Genomic DNA, 26,335 nt, shown 5'->3' with positions numbered 1-26,335 from the left:
TGTTAACCAAAATTTCTGAAGTTGTGAAGCGATTGGTGGTAGTGTGTTTGCAGGGCTGAGAATGCAATAGGACCATGTACCTACCCTCTGTCTAAGGGCAGTGGTCTGCTGCTTGGGTACCAGTGTTCTTGATGTGTGACTGAAAAAAATCAACTGAAATTGCAGTTTTGTTGCTCAGAAATCTTCTTTTGTTATCTTTGTGCACAAATACGTGTTGGTCTTTAATTCTTGAAGTTTCTAGAGAACCTGTGGTGGTTCTGCTCTTAGTAAGACTTAAAACTAGAGCAGAGTTGTTTTTTATAAAGATCTTTGAAAAAGTAGGTATGTTAATACTGATACCTTGCACAAATTTAACTTTTAGGCACTTTTTTTAAATTCAATCAATATTTTTCCTTCGGATTTAATTGGGTATAGTGACACAAATCCTCCATGGTCATGAATTGTCATAGCACCATTGACTCTTCTTCTCTCCATCCCTGAAGTATTGATACCTACATACAGCTACACTCCGGTTTGTAAGTCATGTGCTGCTAAACAGCTCCCAGAGGAGGCCTCATTTCAGTGACAGATGAAGGCTGTGTGTATATGGTGGGTGTTGAAAATGATTCAGAACATTAACTTCGCTTACAGAATTATGATTCAGTTTTAAGCTGATGTTCATTCTTCATCAGAGGAGAATGGAGTCCATAGTGAACCGGTTTCCAGTCCTGCTCGGGTTTGGTATTTAGGCCAGTCATGTGTTTAATGCAGCTTTTGGGCAGGGAAACAGCTTGAGAGCTGCTCCGTGCCTCAGGCTACCAGCTGCTTACCTAATTGGCCTGGGAGCACAGTGGAAAGAAAGCTGAGACACCAAGTCAGCTGGCTTCAGTGTTGTTCCCAGCTGGAAGAAACCTGCTTATTGGTTTAACATGGCATCCAGTAGTGTAGATATCCAGCAACTGTTTGCTTAGGGATGGGGCTATCAACACTCGCTGTCCAGTTCCTTCACATCGATTCAGCGTGACTCAAGTTTGAGTCTTTTTCTTCAGTTGGGCAACACTTGAAGGCTGCTGAGCTAAAACTTATTTAAAGACTGAGTCTTTCCTCATCTGAGTGGGCGCTTTCACAACAAAGCATGGCAGGCACATAAGACACGTTGAAGAGAGAGCCTAAATAATATCCATGGATACATGCAGAAGGAAAATAGATGTAGAGGACAAAGAACATTGTTTGAGAAAGTAGAGCAGTATGCTCTGAATTATTCTTCCAGTTACTCAGTGAACTTAATTTTGACAGCCAGCAAGGCTCAAACTGTGTCTTTCATCAAGAATGGTAACTGGTAAGTTGTAGGGTAAAGAAGAATTTCTGATTTTGATAGATTTTTTTGTTCAGAAATCCCAGGAGGTTCTTATGCTTCTGTAAAAAATGTGAGGAATTTGAAATGTTTGGTTTTGATAATCTTTAAGTTGTTAAAATCCATGACACTGTGTTCTTTGGGAAGATTTTGTATGCAGTTAACACTTGGATTTGAAGTAAATGCTAATAAGCTTGTTTTACCTAAGACATTCATCTGTTTGAATGTGCGAGGAATGTAGACTAATAACTTCTTATGATCACAGTCATTTGTTTCTATAATTATTTAAATATTGTTCATTTGGGTGATTTGTTTCTGTAATTATGTAAATACTGTTCAGCTGGGTTTTCAGATGTTTTCAGAAGTATGTGTGGGTCCATTGGATTTTCACAGGTGATTTTATTAGTTGAGATCCTTGGTCTGTCCATTTCTCTGTAACTGTTTTCTTGTTAGTAACTTTTGAGCTTGTTGAGAAACTGCTTTGACTTGAAAGGGCAGCGACCTTGAAGTGATGGTGTAGGGATGAAATGTTGCTGTTAGTGCTTCTGCTGAAAGAGAAGACAACTTGCCCATTATATGTTATTTTCTGGTAGCATCTGACTGGCAAACCAATTTGTTGCTAGCCATGATATTTTGTGGTTTATTGCTACAAGAGGATGGCTCAAGAAATGTAAGTCATGCCAAGATGCTGACTTACAGAAATAGGGTGAAGAAGGATTTAGAAGAATGTATAGACAAATAAGTGAGAAAACAAAGTTGTTCTGCTGTTTACAAAGCAGCCAGCTAAGAGCTTTCTGCAAGTAACTCATCTGCTGGTAAATAATCAGTGCAGCAACTGTTATTACACTGATCATATTGGTATTGCCTGTGTGCAAACTGTCCTTGCGGTTGATGAAAGTTTGCTTGCAGGACAACTGCAGGTGACAGTATAGCATTTATCCCAAGGATATAGCAATTATATTGTGTATTACAGTGAAATTAAACAAGCAATAATAAAAAAGTGTGAGAATATCTTATGCCTTAAAATTATCCTGTATTACAATTTTATGAAAACCTGTCATATTCAAAGGTATCACTTGCTTAAATGCTGCATATCTTTTTAAATGGGTGTAGTTATGTAATGTGAAATTTAGTGTGTATGGTGTTAACCCTGTTTAAGCATTTGGCTCTTAATAATTTTGCATAGGTGTTTTTCCTACAATGTGAAGTTTAAATAGAATGCTGTGAAAGCAATGAGACTGTAGAACATTTTGTCCACTGGATCTACAAGAGGAAAGAAATTACCTATCCTGGTCTTTTTCTTTTCAATTGTTTTCAGTGAAACCAGTCCAACCTTATGTAGACAGGTTCTTGTAATCAAAATTTGCAGGGCTGTCATCTAAGGAGACTTTGGTAAGCACGATATTAGTAAATACTTAACGTCTTCTTCCTCCCTATCTTCCACATGTAAAATGTCATTAAAGCAAACATTGCATTTTCTACCATACTTCTAAAAACATGTAAGCATCGTTCATTTTTCAGCCATTACAGGGCTTCTACTTCCAAGCTTATTTAAATTTTATAGAAGAGCAAATGTAGTTAATCAAATGCCCATTAACTCCTCAAATTATCTAACTTCTGATTACATAGGTATCTCAAAGACTATTCTTAGTTGCATGTTACTATTACTGGACCTCTGCCCCTCTCCAAATTATAAATTAACTAACTAACCTTATCAATAAATAAAATCGATATACATCATTTTAAGAGTTAAACTGACTTTTCAGTAAGTATCAGAAGAGCTTCCTGACTTCAAAGGAGAAGCTGCAAACTATTTGTGACTGGGAAAAAATGTGCACTTTTACAAAACTTGCAATTTTTGTTACTGTGTTACTCATAGACTAGAATGAAATAGGCCGTTAGGATGGCTAACCAGGTTAGACACTTCCAGGTGCTCCCTCTGCTTCTCACTTCAACTTCCCTTGCATTTTAGCAATTTATAATCTTCATTTCATTTCAGCCTTTTTTTTTAACTATTGCAATTATTCCAAAAAGGTGATTTCAGTGCTTTATCTTAAAGATCAGTTTTTGTTTTAGTTTGAAATTTAAGGCCTCTTTATTTTTTTCATAATAGGACTGTCTGTATACTTCAGGCTTGTGAAGGTCCTGCTCCTTATATGAGTTCTTGCTTTCCCCCTTGCCATGGGAAGGTGAAGGTGGTTGGATGCAATAGCATTTCTGCTAATTGCATGCAATCATGCAGCTTTTATATCTTATGCATGGTCTTTAAAGTGCACTTGTCACACTAATTCTTTAAAGGTTTAAAATACCTCATTAGAGGAATATTTCTCATTAATCCTCTTGCAAATCATGTCTGTTTCTCAAATGTTTCCCTATTCCATGTGAAAGAGGAAGCTTCCCTTTGCGCCAGCCACACTCATCAGCCCTGGGGTTTTGTGCAGCTATAATTCAAATCTGACTTAGATCTACTACTCTGGTGTAGAAAATACCAATTAAATTTGTTTCATTTCAGCGTCTCTAGGTGGTATTCAGTATCCATGTAGCCTTGGGCAGCCACATGGTTAACTATGTTCCGTACCAAATGCTTCCTCTAATCTGTTACTGGCACGGAGGGGAGAGTTGCCAGCCCCATTTTGTTGTAGCCATCTTCAGAGAGATGAAACCTGAGTCTGTTGCCTCATCTCTTCCCAAAATAGGACGTTTGCCAGCAGTGATGGGAGAGGTAGCAAATGAGAAAGGAAGGAGCAAAAACTGTGACTGATGTAGTGGGGAGCAACAGATGTCATGTGGAAAATTGAGATATACTCAATAAGCATTTTCTACAAACATTTTCATACTGATGTAACTTAGTTATGGGGTGTGAGATATGAGCATATGAGAGAGTGAGTGAGTTTAAGCTTTGAAGCATTTCAGACAGATGGAAGTTTGTGGTTTAAGACAATTTATGTGGAATTACAGGGTAGGCTATTCACAGCTTAATGATTTTGCTTTAAAAGTGATTTTATGTTATAATTAAAAGAGATTTGGTGAAAGAGAATAGAAGGAGCTGGGTTAAAGAAGCAAGGAAGGTAAAGGCCAAGAGCTGCTGCTGCTGTTAAAAGCGTGTCATTCATAAAGAGCTATACCCTGTAAAAGAACATAATGCAGAGAATTACAGGTTACTCTTGTGATATCAACTTCAGCTTACACTGTTGACAAATGCAGATTTCTTTGAGCTCATTATTAAGGGCAGTATCACCATAAATGAATGAGAAAAAGTGCTTTGACATCTGTATTACAAATTGTATTAAAATACATACTTATCTGGAACAGAAAAAAACTGTGTCTCAATCAGCACAGGGTATTTGATATTCAGCAGCATAAAAAAAGAAAAAGCCGTAATACTGTGAGTTTTATTTTCCAAATAAGCTTTTAGCACTTGAAGCAATGTTCAATTACTCCGAGTATTGCCCTTTGTGTAAAAGGAAAGATGGTTTATTTGCAAACTACTCACTCTGCCAAAATGTGTTGTTCATTGCTTGCCTTTCCATGTTTCTTTCTTTTTGATGTATTTGATGTATTGCAGTACTCAGAGATCACTCACCTTAATGTTACCTGTTTTGTAAGCACCTCTTGATTCTATTCTTGTCAAACTTCAAATTAATAAAACTAATTTAATTTTTTGCAGCCCTGTTTATTTTAATGCTTTACTCTTGGGGCTTGTATCAATTGAAATAAAAAAACAGTGGTTTCGTCTGAATGACAGTGCCTCTGCACAGTCAGTTGGCTGTGGTCTCTGATGTTAGCATTTCTGTTTCCAGAAGACTCCTATTCTTCAAATTGTTTTATTTATAACTTTTACCTCCATTTTTAACTCCATTATAACTTTTAACTAGGTGTGTTATAGAAATTATTTGGGATATTTCAGGGATGTCCCTCTTTTGATAGTGCATTATAGACATTTTTCTGTAGAGATGATGACTCTAAAGACAGTGGCATCACTGTGAGTCATAAGAGTATGGTCTGTGTTCCCTAAGCATACTGTTTTCTTTCTAGGCTTTGTGTTCCGTGTTGGACTGTCTTTCGTTCATTTTTATAGATTAAGGTTTGTTCAGATATGTCAGAAATACATAGGACAGCAAGTGTTTCCTTTATTGCTGCGGAGTTACTGCTTTTCACCAGGTTGTGTTCTAAGATTTGAACTTCAGAATTGGTGCTGTTTACAGTGACATTTTATATTTTTCATCCTTAACAGAAAGGGCTATTGCAAGACATGAAGTCAGAGAAATAGAGCAACGTCATACGGTAGATGGTCCCCGACAAGATGTGACACTGGATGAAGAAGATGATGTGGTGATTATTTACAACAGAGTACCCAAGACTGCCAGCACATCCTTCACAAATATTGCCTATGATCTCTGTGCGAAGAACAAATACCATGTTCTACATATCAATACAACCAAAAACAATCCTGTTATGTCTCTGCAAGATCAGGTAAGCTGCTGAATTTGGGATGTCTTTATGAAACAAGGAAAGAGCACAGGAAAAAAAAATTGCTATTGTAAACTTGGGTGATCTGATGTAATTGGCTTTTACGTCACGTTTTCCAATATATATTCAATCTAATGGGTTCATATTTTCTTTGTAGAGAATTAATATTATTTCTTAATAGGTTTAGGTTTTTGCTGGGCTACTGGAGGTGATAAGTGTCTGTTTCTTGGACAAAAGCAAAGCTAAAAAGGGACATGACTGGGGTAGAAATGACCTTTGTTGTTATAACTGTTTTGGCTGTGTAATACTACTTGCCTGTCATCTCCATCTGCAGTGAATGCAGTCTTAGGCAATTTGCCCTCTGAGTAGCGCAGGCACTGTGCCATGCTGTCAGGGCTAGAGTTGTGTCTTTGGTACTGGCTCTGGTCAGGTCTCACAGGTGATAAAAAACATACAGAAAAGTAGTTGTAAATAGCTTGCACTGTGAAGGATGGGTCACTTTGCATCCATTTAAAGCTCTCACTAAAATCACTGTAGTACCAGACTGGCAATGATCATGGCTACCACTGCATCAGATGATGAGTATTTAAAAAAGATGATGAAGGATCAATGCCCTGTTTTTGTTAGGCTGGGCTGAGGAAGTAGGTTTGTTGGTTTATCTTCTTTAATATTTCCTTGGCTGACATGAGTGCACTTGCAGGGAACCCAGGTTAGAGATCTGAAACATCACTATCATCATCCCTGCTTGTAAAACAAATGTTTCCGAACTCTGTACTGCCGGTTGTATGCTGATCGCTTAAGTTGATATGCAGCAGAGGCAGGAGCTGTTCTGCATTGCAGCATGTCAGCACTGAGCCTTCCAGCTCCTTTAAGTGCATGTCTGCAGGCAGAAGCAGCTCTGCACAGCTGGACTGGGCCGAGGGGAAGCAGATGCTAAAGGCCCTCCACTTCCAGTTCTGTATGTGGGAGAAAGGTTGAGCTAGGGATCTCCATGCAGAGGAAATAATGGACTTAGGTGATACTGGAATCTGTTTTGTGATGGTGGGGTTGTGTTACTGTTGAGTATTTCCTCCTGTAAAATTGTTTCCTAAATATGAAGGTGATACTGTCATACATGATTACTGAGATTATTAAGAGTAAATCTGGTAGCCATCACTATAGTCCTGTTCACTGCATAGAACAAATACTAAAGACCTGTGCACTAAGAGCAGAATGATTTTTCAGATGATTTAATAAGCCTATATCTGTTAATTAAAAATCATGCTCAAGTCAGTAATACTTCATGCTGCGCTTCCCACCAAATTCTGTTTCTGTCAAGGTGCCTCTTGAAATGGAGGTCTGTCCTGAAGGATAGGAGAGCTAGTCATTTAATATAAATTCAATGGTATAAATTACACAGGCTACCTTAAATTTCTACTTCTGTTTGAACTTAATTCAAGTAAAATACGTTCTTCACTGGCTTAGTTTTGTATAAGGGAAACTCTTCATCTTCTCTGATAATAATCTATTGAAAAATGAAAATCTGTCAGTGCTGAGCATGTACACAATACTCTCAGTCCTACCTTCATTTGATACTATGCTCTTGTCCATGGTGATAAATTATGTACTTAAATTAGACAGTTGATACTATTCTTCTCTGATGGCCATTAACTGGGAGATGCTGACAGTGAAGAACTTCATATATTGCACAGCTGTTCAAAATCACAGAAATAATTATTCAGCTTTAATACACGGAGATAACAACTTGCCATTGTAAGTCATAGTGTGTAAGTCTGGAGATGGCAGAGGTGCTGAGTGGTAGCTGATGACATTTAGTCTGTGTGGGCTTGGATTAGCATGACATTCATATGCCACCTTCACTGGTGTAGCTCATTTGGGTGCATTAAGTGTATATGTGCCAGTAGTAAAATACGTAAACACATCATAGAGACAAAATTGTTTTATCAGTGATACTGTTTGTTGAAGCAAATCTCCCTAAGCAAGGTGAAGATTGCCTTGGGCCTGGCAGAAATTTGTAAATTAGTGAGCCTTCTTTTGTGCAGTATTTCTGCTGTATTTTTTCCAAACTACTGTGATTCTGTAACAGATTTTAAGTTCTCTGCCCATATATGAAACCTTTACTTCTTGAATGCAATATGAAAAAAATGATATTTAAAATCCACTCCAAATATAGTCTGTATCTGATTTGAGATAATCCGATAAGAGTTCCTAACACTCAGTTTCAGGTGTAACTTGTCCCAGCAGCCCTCCTTTCTTCTGCAGTGTCTCTGGCAGCAGGATCCTGGGAGTTGCCCCCCTTTCCCCAGGTTGGGCCTTTTCTGTGCAGCAAGCTGAGTGCCATGTTGCCTATATTGCATTTCTGACCTCTGTGGTCTGTAGTAGAAAACACTTGCTTTTTATAATTAAATCAGAGTAGTTGTTTGGTTGAATTTTATTTGCTGCTTGCATGTTTCAGCAGTGACACTTTGTCTGTAAAAGAATGTCTGTGTTATGGCTATCAGGATGGCATACCAGCCACACAAACTTTATTGGTTTTGTTACATGGTGAAATTGTCATCTAAAACATTTAAAATTAAATGACTGTTCTGCATTACAGCATGTATTCTTGATATATTATTTTAAAAGTGGGTGTGAGAACATTCTCTATACTGTTACGAATGCTACAATTATCCAGTGTTTCACTCCCTCAGCTTGCTGTTTTCTGTTTCTTGTTATTTTTTCTCCTTCGGTTTCTCTCTCAGTTTTTCTCAAAAGAGCAACCTGAAAATATATTATCTTGCTTCCAAGTGCATTCTAAAACAGTTGGTCTCTCAGAGGACAGCACAGTCGTAGTGGCTTTAGTGGTACTTATTTCCTCTGCTAGTGCAGGTTTCAGTGGCAGTGAGAAGTGGAACAAGAGAAAGGCTGCAGCAAGTCTTGTTAGAAGTGGAAGTACTGTCCTGTGCTCGTGAACAGTTAAGAACTTTTCCCTTAGAGTTAGATGGTCTACTGAGTATGAGTGCTGCATGTGTGCCAATTGTATTTTCCTTCTGAGAAAGAAGTATTAGTGCAAGGCAGGTATCCTGGCTGTGCTGTGGCTGAACTGGTGAACTCAATTCACCATCTCACAAAATTGCTTCTCAACTGTCCTTGCCTTGGGCTTGCTTGTGGTTGTTCATGGCCTGCAGCCAAAGGTGTGCTGCTTGCCTGTTTCCAGCATTCCCAACCCTCTGATTCAGAGCTAACTCAGACAAACTCATGCGCACTCATGCACATGCTTGCACACTCAGACACACTCTTGCATACTAACACATACACACACTCTTGCACACACACACACACACTGGGACACAAGCAGTCACACACACACACACCGTCCAGCTCAGACACACAGTCACACACAGACACATCCACACATGCACATACACACGCTTGCACAAGCATGTGCGCCTGTGTGTGCATTAGTGTGCGTGCATGCGCATGCGTGTGTGTGTGATTGTGAGTGTGATTGTGTGTGTCTGATGGTGTGTGAGTGTGTGGTCAGACTGTAGGGAAGAGGGACTGATGGTTGCAGTTAATGGACAGAGATAAGAACTTAAAATATCACTTTAGTTTGCACACATGGCTTTTTCTCAGACCAGGTATGCTGGTTGGGTTTTTCCTTTTTTAGGCTCACTGGGACTTGTTTTAAATTCTTACCGTCCTAGAAACTGAATGTGTTTAACTTACCTTTCAGGACATCTTATTCCCCTAGAGTATGTTTGATCTGGCTTTTTAATTCAGTGAACCTCAGCTGATTTCCCACTTACTAAAGGCTGTGAAGCAACTTTGTAGCTGATTATATAAAAGCACCATGAAACAACTTCACAGGAATTCCATTCACGTCTATATGAACTTCTAAAGTCACCTCAAATTTTATTCAGTTGGGCTCAGATGGAGAAGCTTTCTCTGTCTTTTGAAAGCTCCACTATCCACTAAGCCCTGAAGAGAAAGGTAAAATTGATCATATTTAACAGTATGAAACAGTGAGCAATATTCAACTCTGACCTAAAATGTCTGAATCCAGACTCATTAGGTTGTCTGTGACCTGGAACAATTCTGGCTTTTGGAATACTGCAAACTGTGGGAGAAAAAAAAAAATCTCTTGCCTGCAGGCTAGTTATGGGCATTAAAAACTATAGTTCTCAGGGGCTCAGCATGTTGCAGGTCCATCTTAAGACAGATGTAAATGTCACAGCTATCTTACAAAACCTTCCTAGCCTTCTCTTAGCTTGGCTGGTGTTAGAGGCTAGACTATTCATCCGATGTTCATAAAAATTATTTCCGTAGCAGACAATAACATTGTAAGACAAAGGCAATAAAGGATTTTTGTAACTGTTACTGGAGCATCTACGGTTTGATGCCAGATGCTGGCATAGGGATCTAAGACAAAAACCTTAGGATTTTGTACTTAACATTACCGTATATCTAGTCCTAGTCTATCCAAAACTGAAATCTAGATGATGTAAGATATCAAAAAGCTTGTTCATGGAAACATAAACATACCTTTAGTATGTGGATTGCACTGCACAGCATAAATAGCATAACTGGTTTACTTGCGGAGTTGTATCAACCAACCGTGACATTTTGGGGTTCGTGGGTGAAGGAAGGAGAGGTGATTTATATTTTGTATTTAGAAAACTTCTTTCCTAGGTAAAGAAAAATTTATAGCTGAGGCTCTCCACTGAAAATATCTTGTCATTAATCTTGGAAAGATACAGTCAATGGAAGTGTGGTTTATTTCAGTAGCAGTAAAGGTAGTTCAACCGGATTCAAAGTCCCATATTACCAGTTTGTGCTATGGACAAAACCAGACAGAAAGGCAGTGCAGTTCAGGAAACACCATTGTGTAACATCGTGCAGCTAGATTTGCCGTAATTTTCATGTGCAATATGTGGTTTAAATTTTGTAATGCCACAGACTATGAAACTTGTGCACAGAACAAATTAATGTTGCCTGTTACTAAAAAGTAATATACACTGCTGTTATCTGAGAGTCTAAGAGCCAGTGTTTAAAGAAATAAGTATAGGTTACCAACCTCTTAAATCCTAGACCATGAGTTTTGCACATTTGAAGAAACAGGAGCAGGCCAGTCTCACCTCTTAAAATCCTCAACTGGTAGGTTATAATAAATAGTAAATATTATGCTTCAGGATACTCTCAATCTGCTTGACCTTACAGAATGTTAGTGTGTTGTCTTGAGCTCTCAAACTTTCCTTTTTTGGCTCTCTTGTCTCACCTCAGGATCTTTGTGGTTATCTGTTTCTCTGTATAACAGAAAAGATACTGCAGATGTGCAGAGAACACTATCTTTTAATTCACTGCCTCAGAAATGGCATATCTTTGTCAGACAGCTCAGGCAGTACAAATTTATCATCCTCTCTTTGTTATCCAATTCACTAGATTTGAAATAACTTTCAGTTACATGCTTTGATGTTAAAATATTCTGTTCATCTAATAAAGCCAAGCTCTATCAGGATTTGCATGTCCCACTTAATTTGATCACACTCCCTGGTTTGGGGCTTGTGTCTTATTTTGTTCTTTGAAATGTAAAGCTATTCCTATTTTTGTGAAGTTTGCCAGTAACTGCTTTATGAGCCCTTGTTCAAGGGCTACTTCATGCTTTAGCATGCAAATTTCCCTGAAATGTTACACTTAAGATGACTATTCAAAATAGTAAACTATAGATAGGATTTACATTGCATGCATTTATAACATTTCTGGATTACCTGTGCATTGCATTTTGGGATGGAGGAACAAATGAACCATCAGATTCATTTCTTATGTCCGAGTTAAATAGGTCTAAGAACATGCTGTAAATCTGGTACACTTCTATTCGAGGGACTGAATACGGATCAGACAATTCTATCAAATATGTACTTGCATTTCTACTGAAAGAATTCCACATTCTTTTCAAATTACAAATAAAATGCACTGACAAAAATGTGAATGTTTGTCTTGCTGATGTTTTTGTGGTAGCTTTCCTTGAACTGTCCTTCTGATTGCTATATTCTGCTTTTGTTTTGTTTCTCATCATTAAATTCTGATGATCTAAAATTAGTCATCTGTATGCTGCAGAAAAGTCTATTTTAGCTGGCACAAATTTTTTGGTAATATTCAAAATAGACTTTTTTATCTAATGCATTATAAGATCTTACTTAAAAGCCAGGAAACACCGTGTATTGGGAAATGTAATGAGCAGTACAGAAACACTTTCTGTTGCCCACTTTCACAGGTCCGATTTGTGAAGAATGTGACTTCCTGGAAGGAAATGAAGCCAGGATTTTACCATGGCCATATATCGTACCTGGACTTCGCCAAGTACGTTCCCGTGGCGGTATCTGCGGAGCGCGGAGCGGGCTCCGGCTGGGCTGCCAGTGCCCTCTAGTGCTCGGAGCCTGGGAACTGCAGTTTGGTAAAAACCCTCACACTGGCGTTCCCATATGGCCACTACCTGCGGTTGCTATTTCACCGATTTCTCGTTTTCTTGCATGATAAAATGTAGCCGAGTTTCATTTTTAAAAAATCATTTATATACTGGGATTAATATTCCTTGTCTAAATTCCAAGCTTATTTTACTGAAAATCATGGCTTTCCTCTGAAACACCAGCAGTTCTGTTTCAGGATTGGCTTCCCGTTCAGGGAAGTTTAACATACCTGTTCTCAAAAATGTTTCATGTAAAGAGTAACACCACCTGCCTCTTAAGTTATGTAATTCTTCTCTACCTTAGTATCTCTTTACACTTCATCGAAATATAAAAAGTTATATTTTGAAGTAGTTTTCTGGTCTGTAGTAGTTTGGCTTGCTAGAAAAAGCATTGAAATAATTCTTGTGGAGTTAAATGCTGCTACTTCTAAAATGAAATTAAAATAAAATATGGTAAAAACCTCTCACTGACTTCAAAGGTTCAGGATCATATCTTTATTCTCACTTTCATATGTTTTCTTGTCTTATTTTTGCTTCTGGATCTAAAGCAGTGATCCTCAGTAGCTCAGTCTTATAAAACCTCCCCTTGAACTGACAAGTCAGTTTTGCTTAAGATGCTTACTAGGCAGTGCTTCATCTTGCACTTGAAGCATGTGGAAAATGATTTAAAATTGAAAGTGGAATTTTCAGATCTCATTACGTTTGACTGCACAAACAATAGTAACCACTACTTTTACCTCTTGCTGACGGTCACTCCTCAGTGTTTTTATGTTTCTGTGCATTAAAGTATTTATTTAAATTCTTTTTTGTATGTAATGATTCCTTTTGTTTAGTCATTCCTTTTAATTACTCATTCTGTCATGTACACTGATTTTTAATTTGAACTTTTTATTCCAATGAATGAAATGGGGAAGTGAGACCTTCACAGATTCCCAATACTGTATATTATTACAGAAAATGCTAAAAGCTACAATGGCACCAAGTTTGCAAAAAGTAACAGGCAAAAAGAGTTACTTGCAAATCAGTCAGTCAAATAAAATATATAAAAATTCATTAGTTTCCTTTCTGCTTTTTTAAAATTAAAATACTTCAACATTAATAAACGCTTGAACTGAGTAACAGCTTTCTGGTGCAGCAAAGCTGCCGAATGTTATTTTATACATTAATTCATAAAGCTGAAAACATTTTCAGATACTGGAACTCCTAAAACTGAAATAATTATTTTACATCTAGAAAGCATCTAAGCAATTTCACAGATTTCTTTCATCTGCATCTTCCCTCCGGGACTGTGTTATCCTTGTCTTTGTTGTTTGTTATCTTCTTGCTTTCTCATACTTTGGGTTTTCATTATTAAAATAATATCTTGAATACGCTGGTTGTGCTTGACAAGGCCCACACCTTTAAGGCTGTGAGGTATGTTCTTGTAATGAACATTTTTGTAGTTAAGAAGTGTAAAATATTTCAGAAGAGTCAATGCTTCCGTATACATGGACATCAGACTTAGGTCCACTGTCAAATATCAGAAGTACCTCTTAAAATATGCGAAACTTAAAAGTACTGGATTCCATCGATGACTCACAATATTGAGGACAGGTTATTGTAATCCATCAATGTAGAAATTACAGTAATAAAAGTTTAAATTTTTTCCCTTTTCTTTTTGTGTTTTAAAAATTTCTTATCCATTCTTATTCCCTATTTTCTCTGGTAAATGGTTGGGAAAAAAAGTTCTTTGACAATGCAATTGCCAATTCACTGTTATTATTAATAAAGTTACAGTAACAACCTGTGTTACTGTAACTGAAGCTAGTTGTGAAAGCTCGTGTACAAATCCATGCAATTGTACAATCCAGCACAAGCATTTCTAAGGACTTGGACATGTTCATTAACCCACAGATATGTGCTGTTCGTTGGTTGAGTCTGCTGCTGTATCAAAATGGTTTGTTACAGCTTTCTCAGCATCTGCAGTAGTCTGTGGAAGGGGACATGTGCATGTCTCATGCACTTTAGTGTACCTTAAAGAGGATGCAGTTCAAAGCCTGGATTTTGCATCAGAATGGCTGAAACATTCACACACTCTATCTGCAGGCTTTGGAAAGTCAGAGCTGGCATGCAGACAGATGTCAGCAATGCCACCTTTGAGTGCTTCAGACTGACTCATTGGTACTCTGCTGGCAGCATTGGAGAATCAATTGCTCTTTCTGTAGCCTCTAACAATTTCTCTGTCTGTAATGCTGGTCTTTGGAAAAAGTAATGCCTGTTAATTGGTTTTTTTTCTAACTTCCTCCTTTCTGCTGCTTTTGCTACGTTTCTGTTCTTAAGCTTTTCAGCTTAAGATTCCTCATATGTACAGTATCTGGTAGTAAAATTTATCCCTTCAACAATAATGGCACTGCATCTTAAAACTATGAGTGCTCTGTTTTAGTCAAGCTAGGAGGCATGAATGGCCCTCTGTAGATGCAGAACGCTTTCCCAGTTTGCATAGGAACAGAAGAGAACTTTTTTTTCCAGCTTTTAGCTTTATGTCAGGGCACTTGACACACTTGCAATTTCCATTGTGATATAAACTCTTTAATATTTGGATACCATAATTATTTGCCAAAGGATGTCTCAAATGGAAGAGAAAATAAAACTGAGAAATGTATTGTAAAAGCTGACTTGAATGTAGATCACCGAAAGGTAGCATTTGCACAAAACAGTTTGGTGGTTTAAATCTTCCTCATGTGTCGCGTGAGCTTACTGCCTCATTTCATCAGGCTTCTGTTTGTACTGCAGTACATCAAAATTTGCTTAGGATAAATGTCTAAGGAAAAATTTTATATCTTTAGATAGAGAAGTTAATATGATTACAGATACTATCTTAGACTTATATTTAATAAGCATAGCCATCTGCATTCAACCCAGGCAATGGATGGGCTCTGAGCTCTGTCTTCCTGCTGTTACAGTTAATGTCTCTGACAACTGGAGACCTGCCAGGAAAACCACTCATAGCATTACAAAGCTCAGTTCACAAGGGCAGGAACTCAATATCAAACTTCCTTGTACTTACTATAAACATGTATGTGGCTGCTAAACTAGTTAAGGCATTTCTAGAGTAAGGATGGTTGTGTAAACATTTTTAGTATCAATTTGTATGACAGTATGTCTGGTTTGTTTGTTTCTTTAATAATAAACCCTTAAAATCATAATCCTAGGCAAACTGAAATTGAGTTTACTTTCACATCCGTGTAATATGCTGGATATGAGGATGATTAAACTTCCTCTCAGTATCATGTATTCTGTGTATAGATTTTATATGTATAGTTGTAACAAGACAGGCTTCTACGTATTAGATGAGAAGCTTTGATTTGTCCTTTGAAAGATGTGTTTTTCCTCTTTTACTTTAGATTTGGTGTTAAAAAGAAACCAATTTACATAAATGTCATAAGAGATCCTATAGAACGCCTAGTTTCTTATTATTACTTTCTGCGCTTTGGAGATGATTACAGACCAGGGCTACGGAGGCGAAAACAGGGGGATAAAAAGGTAAAGTACACCCAATTGTATATGCTGTACTTACTAAAATTAATGTGAAAACAATTTTTAAAATGTCCTGATAAAAGCTGAATAGTTGTTTTATCAACCTTGGTACTAATGGTGGCTTTGTGAGTTATATTCTCCATTTCCTGTCCATACTGGAGCAGAGCATGACATTAAGTAGGTTCTTTACACCCTTATAAATTCACTATATGTTGCAATTTGTTAAAAAAAACTAAATAAAACCTTTTTAAAAATTGTTTTTTAGGCATCCAGACTTGTAGTTATGAAATTAAGCTATTCCTCCTATGTAAGAAGGCTACATCTCTTCTTGTTGAAGACTGAGACACATTTTCCATCAAAAGCAGTAGAACTGCTGATGCTTTGGCATTGTTGTTTATTTTCATATAATTAGCAACCCAATTTATTTCATTTTTTAAAAACTGAAACATTGAAATATCTTTTTGCTGTGGAGTATGATACATAAATTTCTGTACTTCCTCCTGTGTCTTAGGTGGTTGTAGGTATAAGTTCGGGTTAGCACATTCAAACATTGACTACGAATACAGCTTCAGAATGGCAATATCATTCAGGCTCCATAATATATTTGTTCCAGAAAGAATCTATACATCCCTGTCATGGTTTGCAATATGACATTTTTTGGGCATGTTGCTTTGGATTTTTCTTAAATCGGGAAGAAAAGTAGTGTATTAAGTATATGAGTATAGTTTATAAAACTGCAGCTAGAACAGTGTGGAATCCTGAAAAATGCAATGAGTTTTTGTGCTTTACAGAGTCAAACACTTTATACAGTTTCAGTGACGATATTTTCTTAAGCTGTTTTTCTGTTTTCTGTTTCTTACTGTTTTTCTGTAATGTTGACAATTTAGTGTCATGCTGTGTGAGTACCAAGAGACACTGAAAAAATAAGCAAAAATCACACTAAAGACAGCTTAGTCTATAAACACCATAACTAATAAACATGAGTGATCATTTGTATGCTGCCCCCATCCAAATAGTGCTTTATAAATACTGGGAGCAAACCATTCCTCTTTTCTTTCCAGTTGGGAACTAACTGCTCCCTGTTATTTAGGGTTTAGCGCCATCTTCAGCTACTGCATTTCGGTTTGTCCAGGTATCCTGCAGCATAGCAGCCTTGGAAGAGGAAAGCTTCAAGAATAAATTGAAATTAAGCTTAAAAATTGTCTTTATAGAACTGGCTAAATAGATTAAAAGGTGATATGATTTCATAAAGGCATTTTTAAAAAGAGAGATAGGATCTCATCTTTTGTAGCCTGCTGTCTTCCTCTTTCCTGCTGGAGATCAGTCACTTGAAAAGCTGAGCATGCTGCCAAGTCTGAGCTGTTTCTAGGACATAAAACTTACTAAAAAGAGTGGAATTTAACAGTATTTGTGTTATTTTTGAATTATAATCCAAACAACCTTGTTAGGTAGTCACTGGGAAACGTTATGCCAAAAATCCTTAGTGTTACTGCATGGTAGACTGCATTGTAAGCTTTGATTTGCTGGAAAAAAGGTCAAATGCATTCCTGTTTAAAATGTTTACAATGCATTGCATTATTAATTTTATGTTTTTCTGTTGAAGATACTTTTTTCCTTTTGTCACTATGATACCACTTTATTTAGGTCTGAGACTTAGTTGTTGTTATACAGATTTAACATGTCCTGTAAGTATCTCAAGTTTATTTGAAGTGAAATTGATTTACTGTATCAAACTTCTGGCTTCTTTCATTTAAATCAGGTTTTTCCAAAGTGTCCCTGGGGAACTGTATGTGTGTAGATGATGTAAGTTTTGTATACATTAGTTATAAAATTCAGTAAGCTCAAAAATTGATTGAGCCAATTGCAGGGTCTTTATTCTATGTGTGTATGTATGTATTTATTCTATAAATGTAACACTAGTATGTGTTCCAGTAGATTCACTTAAAGATTTTCAAATGAAAAGTAGGGAAGGTCAGAAATCACTTCTAATAGAAGTCAATTGTTCCTTTATTAGTGAAAAGGAATCTCAATGTACTTTACACTCTAGTCCCCTCCCAGTCCATACTACAGCAGTTATATGGAAGAATTCTTAATTAGTTTTTTTTTCTGTGTCCCTGTGCTTCCAGTCAAATTTGGCTCCAAATGCAGAGTCTGTAGAGGCAAGGGTTTCTTACAATAAAATCTCTGGATGGAGCAGAGTATGTAGGTATGTAAGAGGAAGTGTGGAACGAAGTCTGTCCTATTTCGACTTACTTAGAAAATGGCTTGCTTCCTTTTGCTTATTAACTGTAAAATAACCTGCAGGTATAAGCAAAGAAATCTTTGCACAGATGCCAGTTCATTTTTAGTATAAATGTTCATAATTTAGGCTGTGCATTTAACAATAGATTGGCGCAGAAATTCCCTAGAGAACTATGCCAGGGAAAGCATACCAATGTCTTGTTTTCCTGGTTAAGCTGCATTTTTATCTGTGATGTGTGGCATGTTGTCCTGGTTTGAGACAAATTCAGAGGAACGTCCAAAATGAACGTCCTCTGATAGAAGGCAGGTTTCAGCCACCCCTCCCCCACCAGGTTCGGGAAAAAATTTCCTTGGAGAAAAGTGAAGGAAAAAACCGATTTATGTAACAAACACACAGGAAAAGAATAATAATGTTAAATAATAAAACCTCTTGCTGTGGAGAGAAACCTGGGAAGATTTTAGAGTCCTTTCTGTGGGTGTGGTCTCTCCCTCTCTCACCCTGGAGCTGGAGTTCAGCGTGGGGGCCCCAACCCCTCTGGGCCAGTGTAAGGTCTCCCAGTGAGGTTCTGATGTTCTGAACAGTTCCAGAAGAGAAGAAAAAGAAGCCAAAGTCCCAGGGAAACAAAGGAGTTTAACTCTCTGTCTCTCTCTTCCGAGAAGAAGAGCCAAGAGCTGGGAAAAGCAGGAAAGTGCTTTCCTCCGCTCTTGCCACCACAGAAGCAGCTATCTCTGTGTCCTTGGAACACAAACTGCATTGAAAAGTTCGTCTGGCTTTTTTTTCTTTCTCTTGCACCCAGTTTTAAAGACACAGAAAGGCACAGGAATCATGTCTGGGCATAGAGGGATATGCATCATAGGGGATACACATCATAAAGTCACCCCAAGACACATGTACAAGCTATTCTAAACTCAGAGTTCAATGTGAACCAAGGCACCACAGTTTACTCCCTGCTTTGGCATAGTATCAATAATTTTTTCAGATTATTTTATAAACTTCATCACAAAATAGAAGCAAATGATGTTGTCCTTGTTCTTAACCCCAAATAATTACACAAATGTGTTTTTACATAGTTGCTTTGAACAGAAACTTGTAATTATACAGAAGAAGCAGTCTACAAAGTTGTCTATGTGATCTATTTTTTTTTAATCTATCCTAGATACAGGCCTTATATCTTCATTAGAAATATCATAAATACTTTATGGTGACATAATAAAGCATTTACAAATTCCTTCCAGTGCTAATGGAGTTCCTTTTGTAACTGTGTTACTGCAGTTGAAACTCTGTTACTACAGCTGTGTATCCACATAGAGAGCAATATTGTATGGAATATTCTGTTATGCAGTGAAAACTTCCATTCACTTCTTCTGATTGCCAAAAAAAAAATTAGCCTCTGAAATGGCAGTTGTTTGTCATAATTAAAATATAATAGATCCTTGTTTAATCTAAAACACAAAATGCACAATGTTCTATGTTATAAAGATCCAGCTGTTGAAGGATCACACAGTTCCTGATGGCATTTGATGCTGTATCTTTAGTGACTTTTTTTGTAGGGGAAAACAATTATACCAACACGTAGGGACTGTTTTTTCTAGTTTTGACAAATAGCCTTTGCTAAGGTTATATCAAAGGTGTATCAATGTACCAGGTAAGATCAATTGTTCGTTAGTTGTAACCATGAAAGACTGTCCAAGTACTATTTAATTGGGACAATAGGTCATCCTAAAAACACTGTGAAAGCAAGGCTTGAAAAAATGTTTCTTTTTCTTTAACATCATATATGTGTTTTTCTGTCCCCACTGCATTTAGCAACTAACCAGTTTGGGATGTTTGATACATATATGAAATTTTAAAGCTCAGCTCAATTTTGTCTTTGTTCCAGACCTTTGATGAATGTGTGGCAGCTGGAGGTTCCGACTGTGCTCCAGAGAAACTTTGGCTTCAAATTCCATTCTTCTGTGGCCACAGCTCGGAATGCTGGTAGGGAGATAAATGTAGCTTGTTAGTCAAGTACATCAGTGCTGAAATCTAAACTTTAACAAATTTTAATATGTAGCCCGGTTGATAAAAGTGTGAGGGACTGGACAGAGTGAAGCAATGAATACTCAAGTAATGTGTTTTCTGTAGAAGATGGATTTACTGAAACAGTTTTGCAGTTCTTTAAACTAGCAATACATTACAATATTGTATCAGCAGTGCTATGAGGGAAAACATGTTTTCAATTTTAAAAATCATTTTTGCAGATTTAGAGTCTTGACACTTTCTCTTAAGTCAGACTACAGTATTATTCTTTTGGAATGGAGATATTTTAGTTCAAGCTCCTGAAGTTCCTGGGGAGTACACAATAACTGAGATTGGGATAAATTTATCTTTTAAAACCTTTACCAGATATCTAGTAGTCAATGCTACTTAGCAGAAACTGAAACAAAAGCAAATAGTGTCCATCTGTCAATGCAACATGTTTTATAATAATGGCACAGACTTAAAAAAACTCTTTAGCAAAAAAAAAAAAACAAAAAACCCCTAGATTATTTGAAAGACTCTATGTGATATCAAGGCCAATTATTTCTCAAAGGTATTGTTCATTCAAACACATGCAAAGTAAATGGCCACTTGTGAGATCCTCTTTCAGTGCCTGTTGGTCAAACCTATCTACTCTCCGGCCATGTGGAGAAGCAGAGAAAGAAAGGAGGTGCAAAAGGGAAGGTGTGTTCAAATTTCTGGTATCTAATGTGAAAGTGGAGAACAGGGTATTAATATTGAGACAATGTAAATCCTGGAAAAATTGCATGAATAGAAGCATTAAGCATATACACACATTGGGTATTTTTGTTGAGACTTTTATAAATAGAGTTGTATTTTTAGGTAAGAACACAGATGAGAGAAACTGGAAAGGAAAATGAAGTTAGGAATGGTTATAACTTAAAATGAGTCCTGCCTTTCCTATACAAATGTTCTGTTGTGAAGTAATCTCCATCTAGGGACCAAGGATTGTTGGCTGACATCAGGACTTGCTGTAATTGTTCTCTGTCATTTTAGGAATGTGGGAAGCAGATGGGCCTTGGAACAAGCCAAATACAATCTGATTAATGAATACTTCCTAGTGGGAGTTACTGAAGAGCTTGAAGACTTTATCATGTTATTGGAGGCAGCTTTGCCCCGGTTCTTCAGGGGTGCCACAGAACTGTACCGCACAGGTATTTAAATAGTTGATTCCCATGGATTCCATGGATTTTTCATCCTCTTATTGCCATTTTCATGTGAATTCTTTAGATCTAGATGAATAGTTTTGAGTCTCTGCCAGGTTTGCCTCCCAGCTGAGTGATGCTCCTACAGAAGAGACAAACTCATTTTCAAAGATTCTCAATACTTCTTTTTTTTTGAGGGGGGCAGTGGGGGCAGGGTGAGAGGGGCTACTCCAAGTATCCTTCTGCCTTACACGAATTGTAAATATTTAAGGTTGGGGTAAAGGTAGGTGGGTAGGTATACTGCATGTAACATTGTGACGTGCTTATAGCAGAACATTTTTTTAAGGTTTTGCAGTGGCTTCAGTTTTGTAAAGTGGCTGATGTGGCAGATTTCCATTTCCTCTGAAGCCCTGCTGGAATTAAGTGTGCTCGATGCACCCTGGTTGGCTGAGCAATAAAGCCTGAGAGATGCAGAGACCCAAGTAGATGTTTATCTTCCTGGGCTCCTAGTAAGATGTAACAACTAGTAGCTCAGTTTCTAGGAGCTGGCCATGCAATTTATGATGAAGAAAAGATCTATCTTAGCAGGGCCTCTATCTACAAATAGAGGGAGAAAAGAATCTGATGTACAGAGCCTAGATATGTAGTATTAACAAGTTAATTACAAAGCAATAGGCAGCACTCCTTGGGGAAAATCTGGTCGTCATTTTGGTCATCTTTGTCTCAGAAACTCTGTGCAACAGGGATGTGGCTTACATATCATTTATGATAAGACTACAGTATTCTATTTAGATGGGAGTATAATGGTTTAAATGCCATTAGTAGAGATTGTATTTTGATTAGAAATAGACAATTGAAATAACTTGAAAACAAGGGGTTTTTTCTCTTTCATGGAGGGCTACAGAGAGCTATGCCAGAGCAAGGGCATTTTTGGTAGTCTGAGTTGAATATAACCTTCCCTGGAGGTATTTAAAAGACGTGTAGAACTGGCGGAGGTATTTAAAAGGTATGTAGGTGTGGCGCCTGGGGACATGGCTTAGTGGGACTTGGCAGTGTTAGGTTTGCAGTTGGACTCGATGACCTTAAATGTCTTTTCCAACCTAAATGTTTCTATGATTCTATGAAAGAAGTATCTCCTGTGCAGTTTCTAAAATTCTTAACATTTGATACCAGATTAACATCTAAATAATTAATTTCGAAAGACCAATTTTGCTCCAGGTAGATTGTGTGGAGTAATCTTATTCCTTAAATGAATGTTCATTCCCTGGGTTTATTAGAGCAAGGAGGAAGAATTGAAAGAATGGATGCAATGGATTCATAAACATTTACTGAGAGGCTGCAGTTCTCCAACTCTGCATGTTGTGTTAATAAATTTTGGATTAAAGCCTGTCCCTTCTAATGCAGTTTATCAACACACTGAGAGTATAAAAACTCTGTAAATAAAAGGACTGTAAACATTTTTTGAGCATGTGAACTTGAAAATGAAGTTATTGCTTTCATTTTGCATTTAGGAAAGAAGTCGCATCTTAGGAAAACAACTGAGAAAAAACTTCCCACAAAAGAAACTATTGCCAAGCTACAACAGTCTGAAATCTGGAAAATGGAGAATGAGTTCTATGAATTTGCACTGGAGCAATTTCAGTTTGTCAGAGCACATGCAGTTCGGGAAAAAGATGGAGAATTGTATATTCTGGCTCAAAACTTTTTCTATGAAAAGATTTACCCTAAATCAAACTAAGAACGCTATACTGTTAGATTTATGGACCTAAATCTTTGGTCACATCATCATCTTAGTCCTCAGCCATGGAAACTAGATTGCTTGTAGACCTCCAAGACATTTCTTTATATGAGAAAAGTGGGTTGTGGATCACCTCCAGGGCTGTGGATATAGCTGTGTTGGTAATCCAGAAGCAAAGGCTTCATTTCTTTTATCTAACTAATACTTTCCGTGGGAGTCAATATCCTTAACCTGAAGAAATCTACACTGTAATTCGGAGCAATTAATACACGGCAGTTCTATTTGAAAATATAAACAATCAAAAAACCACTTCTGTTGATGCTCTTTTTAATTTTCAGAGCAATTTATTTTCATTTATACTTCTGTGAAGAGGAAAAATTTTCCCCAGCTTTCAACATGGAAATTTTGGTTGTATACAGTATGAGTAGTCCTAATAACTGGTTGACATCTGTGCTTTGTTTTTGTGAATCATGTCACATGGTATTAATTGGGATGGTTAATCATGTTCTGCTGAGAAATGCTGCTGCTGCTGGAATTGCCCATATTTATATATGTGGTTTTATTAAAAAATTATAACTACTCATTAGTGTTAAAATGTCATTTTCACATTAATATTGTAAAAAGTTAAAGAATCAGAGCAGTGGGGTTTTTATTTTGGTTTTTTTTAATCACTACCACCACTGACTGAGGTTGGGAAAATGACAAAGAAATTTGGTATTGTCTGCAGTTCTAGTTGATCCTTACACAGTGGTATAAAAATCGTAAATTCAGTAAGTTTCTCCATGGATTCTTTGTAATAATTGTAAACTGAGGTATTGGTGAATCCATATTATGACTCTATTAGTGAGCTGTGGTATGGCTAGGGTTTTCCTACTACTTCAATACTTTTATCTGTAGAATATTTTTACTGAGGTGCTTTATAACGTATTTTAAAGCATTGCATTTACAAAAGGAGTAAAATGCTGTAAATACTGCTAATTTTATGTATTTGGACCAAAAGGTTTAAAAGTAACTAGTTTAAAGTGGGGTTTTTTGCACCGGTTCTGTTACATGTGAAGTGAAAAACATCACATCTAATTCCTGGTTGAGTTAACTGTTGGACATTGCTGAAACACACTTCAGTGACCTCTCTGACTTCAGTACCAGAATGTTGTCCAGGGTTTGTCTTTACAGAAATGTAGTCTTCATCCTTTTAGAAGGGTAAGAGAACAAGAAGAAAAGTGTCATGTGCAGTGTGGTTGAGAAAGATGCAGTGAACTTGATTGACATAATTGTATTTATGTAACTGCCATTACGCGACTGTTGTAACTTTGTGAGTTGCCATTATTAACAATGTGAAACACCTGGTAGATGAAGTAAATTGAAATTTGAGAACAGATGTTTGGGGCCACTGCATTATAGCAAATGGCCATGGAGCACTGCAAGAACTTTTCCTAATGAATTTTCTTAAAGATGAGTATTTACACAACTTACACCTGCCTTTTCTTAAAAGTGCTTTTCACAGGATTTGATTGGGAAGGCACTGAGGAGACAAAGGAATGGTGGGAAAGGCTTAAATTCCTAAGGTATCATGCTGAAGGCTTAGTTTAAAATTACCAAGTGGAGTTTCTTTAACCAGCTTGTTCTTGTAATGAAAACAAAGGAAATGGAAAATGGTCTGTGAACTGGATGTCTGCAGCCAAAAGCAACAGCCCAATTACAGAGAGGATAACAACAGACTATCAAGTACATCTTGCAGTTTCTTTGTTTTCTTAGATTTTTCCCTTCTGATTTTAAAAATAGATCTCTCTTTGTTCTTCCCAAATAATCAGGGAAGTTCCTTCTCATAAGTTACCATTTATATAGCATGAACCATGCATAAGACTTCCTGTTCTAGTTCTTGTCTGTTGACATCAATAATAATGCCAACATGCTTGGATATAGGATATGTTAGGTCACACATGAAGACATGTTTCCTAGCTAATGAAAGGAACTGAGGAGTCATACACAAAAAGTAGTTAATGGGCATCTAAAAGTTTTCATTGAAAAGCAGTCACTTTTTAAAAAAAATAAATATTTATAATCCCAGGAAAGATTTCTGCTCAGTGATCGTTTTATGTTAGATTTTTGGGGGTTTTTTTACCATGTTGTTTTCCTTAAGAATAATTCAGATGAGTTTACCTTCTTGCAAATTTTCAGAAGAGCACCTCTAAGAGAGCTGAAGAGCTTGCTAAGTGAAAATACAAAACACTCATCTAAGTAATGAAATAGGTATGTAGACAAATGCTTCTCTATTGACAAGAAAACAATAGACAAAACTTCTACTGATTTCAGTAGGGTCTACAGAAACTCCTTCTATTCTGTAAGCAATTTTAAAAGTTATGTTTCTTTTCTTCCAGGATTTGGAATTTCTTAATTATGAGTCTTCAATAACAAAACCAATGCAATTTTTTTTACTTTTAAAAGAGCAATATATTTTTCATAGTTCATGTAAGGTAACACATTTTATTTAATCAGATATCACTTCCTGTTCTTTGCTGGGAACTGTTAAGATTGAGACAAACAAGAATTTTAGGAATATTTTTGAGAAATGTTAGCAACAATTGGAGCAGTACTCATTCCAGATGTATTCAGAAAATGTGATCACCTGTACAACACAGAAGGAACCAAGGCTGTCTACTTTTATATCTAGTGCAACCACTAAAGCCAACTGTGGACTTAGAATAATTTGAGTTTAGAACTATCAAACTTGGATTTCATAAAAGACAGTTTAGGAAAAGGAGCTTTACAGATTTTTAATACTCTGTTCTATTCATCTTCTGTTTGGAAACAGAAACAATCCAAGTTGTTACCATTAAAAATATTTTACAGTGTAGAAGTATGATTTATCTCATGTATTTTCCCTTAATGACTCATAGAGGAAAGCAGCAATATGTGAAATTGTGATTTTGCTTGTTTTATGATCAGTAAACTACTATGCAGCCTCCTGAACACAGATCTTATAACTGAAGTCACTGTACTCTCTGTAGAGGAATGGGATTGGCTTTTTGCAGGGCTAAGTTCATTTGAAAGGTGCTGAAATGCTCATCTATCTACATATAGTTGAGAGTAGATTTTGTTACACTGTTCTGTACTTTCTGTACAAAACTACCACCCACATTTTGTGCAAAGCTCTAGCCCTATTGAAACTCTTGATGTCAGCACAAGGCGCAAGGCCCCGCTGTGCTGGTGACTACCCAGCCGTACCCACAGCATGCCTGGGACACTTGTGATACACCAGGCAGTGCTGGCAGGAGAGCAACAGTGTTTGTAGCTCCTTCCCTTAATAATTCTGCAGACATGCAACAAGAATTTCACTCTTATTTTGTTAGTGCATCTATAAGCAGACCCAAGGCTAGAGTGCAGAATGTCCTCTGTGCACATTCCT

General features: G+C 37.1%; 1 protein-coding gene across 3 annotated transcripts in view; it reads left to right on the top strand.

Moving 5' to 3' along the window:
- HS2ST1 (heparan sulfate 2-O-sulfotransferase 1) overlaps positions 1-26,335 on the top strand; it is a 79,823-nt gene that overhangs the window by 52,494 nt on the left and 994 nt on the right. For 2 of the 3 annotated variants that reach the window (XM_017729951.1, XM_017729952.1), the window contains exons 2-7: positions 5,568-5,806; positions 12,057-12,142; positions 15,632-15,770; positions 19,886-19,983; positions 21,043-21,200; positions 22,703-26,335. The exon at positions 22,703-26,335 is cut by the window's right edge and continues 994 nt beyond it. In XM_017729951.1, coding sequence (XP_017585440.1) covers positions 5,568-5,806; positions 12,057-12,142; positions 15,632-15,770; positions 19,886-19,983; positions 21,043-21,200; positions 22,703-22,929 — 947 coding nt within the window. In that variant the 3' untranslated portion in view covers positions 22,930-26,335. Of the gene's footprint in view, positions 1-631; positions 1,312-5,567; positions 5,807-12,056; positions 12,143-15,631; positions 15,771-19,885; positions 19,984-21,042; positions 21,201-22,702 lie in introns of those variants that run through there. The other variant, XM_017729950.1, reaches the window with a different exon arrangement.

The sequence above is a fragment of the Corvus brachyrhynchos genome, unplaced genomic scaffold (genome assembly GCF_000691975.1).
Source record: "Corvus brachyrhynchos isolate BGI_N302 unplaced genomic scaffold, ASM69197v1 scaffold101, whole genome shotgun sequence".
NCBI classification, from domain to species: Eukaryota; Metazoa; Chordata; class Aves; order Passeriformes; family Corvidae; genus Corvus; species Corvus brachyrhynchos.
Note: the sequence above shows the minus strand (reverse complement) of the source record. Positions and strands in the feature narration are given on the sequence as shown.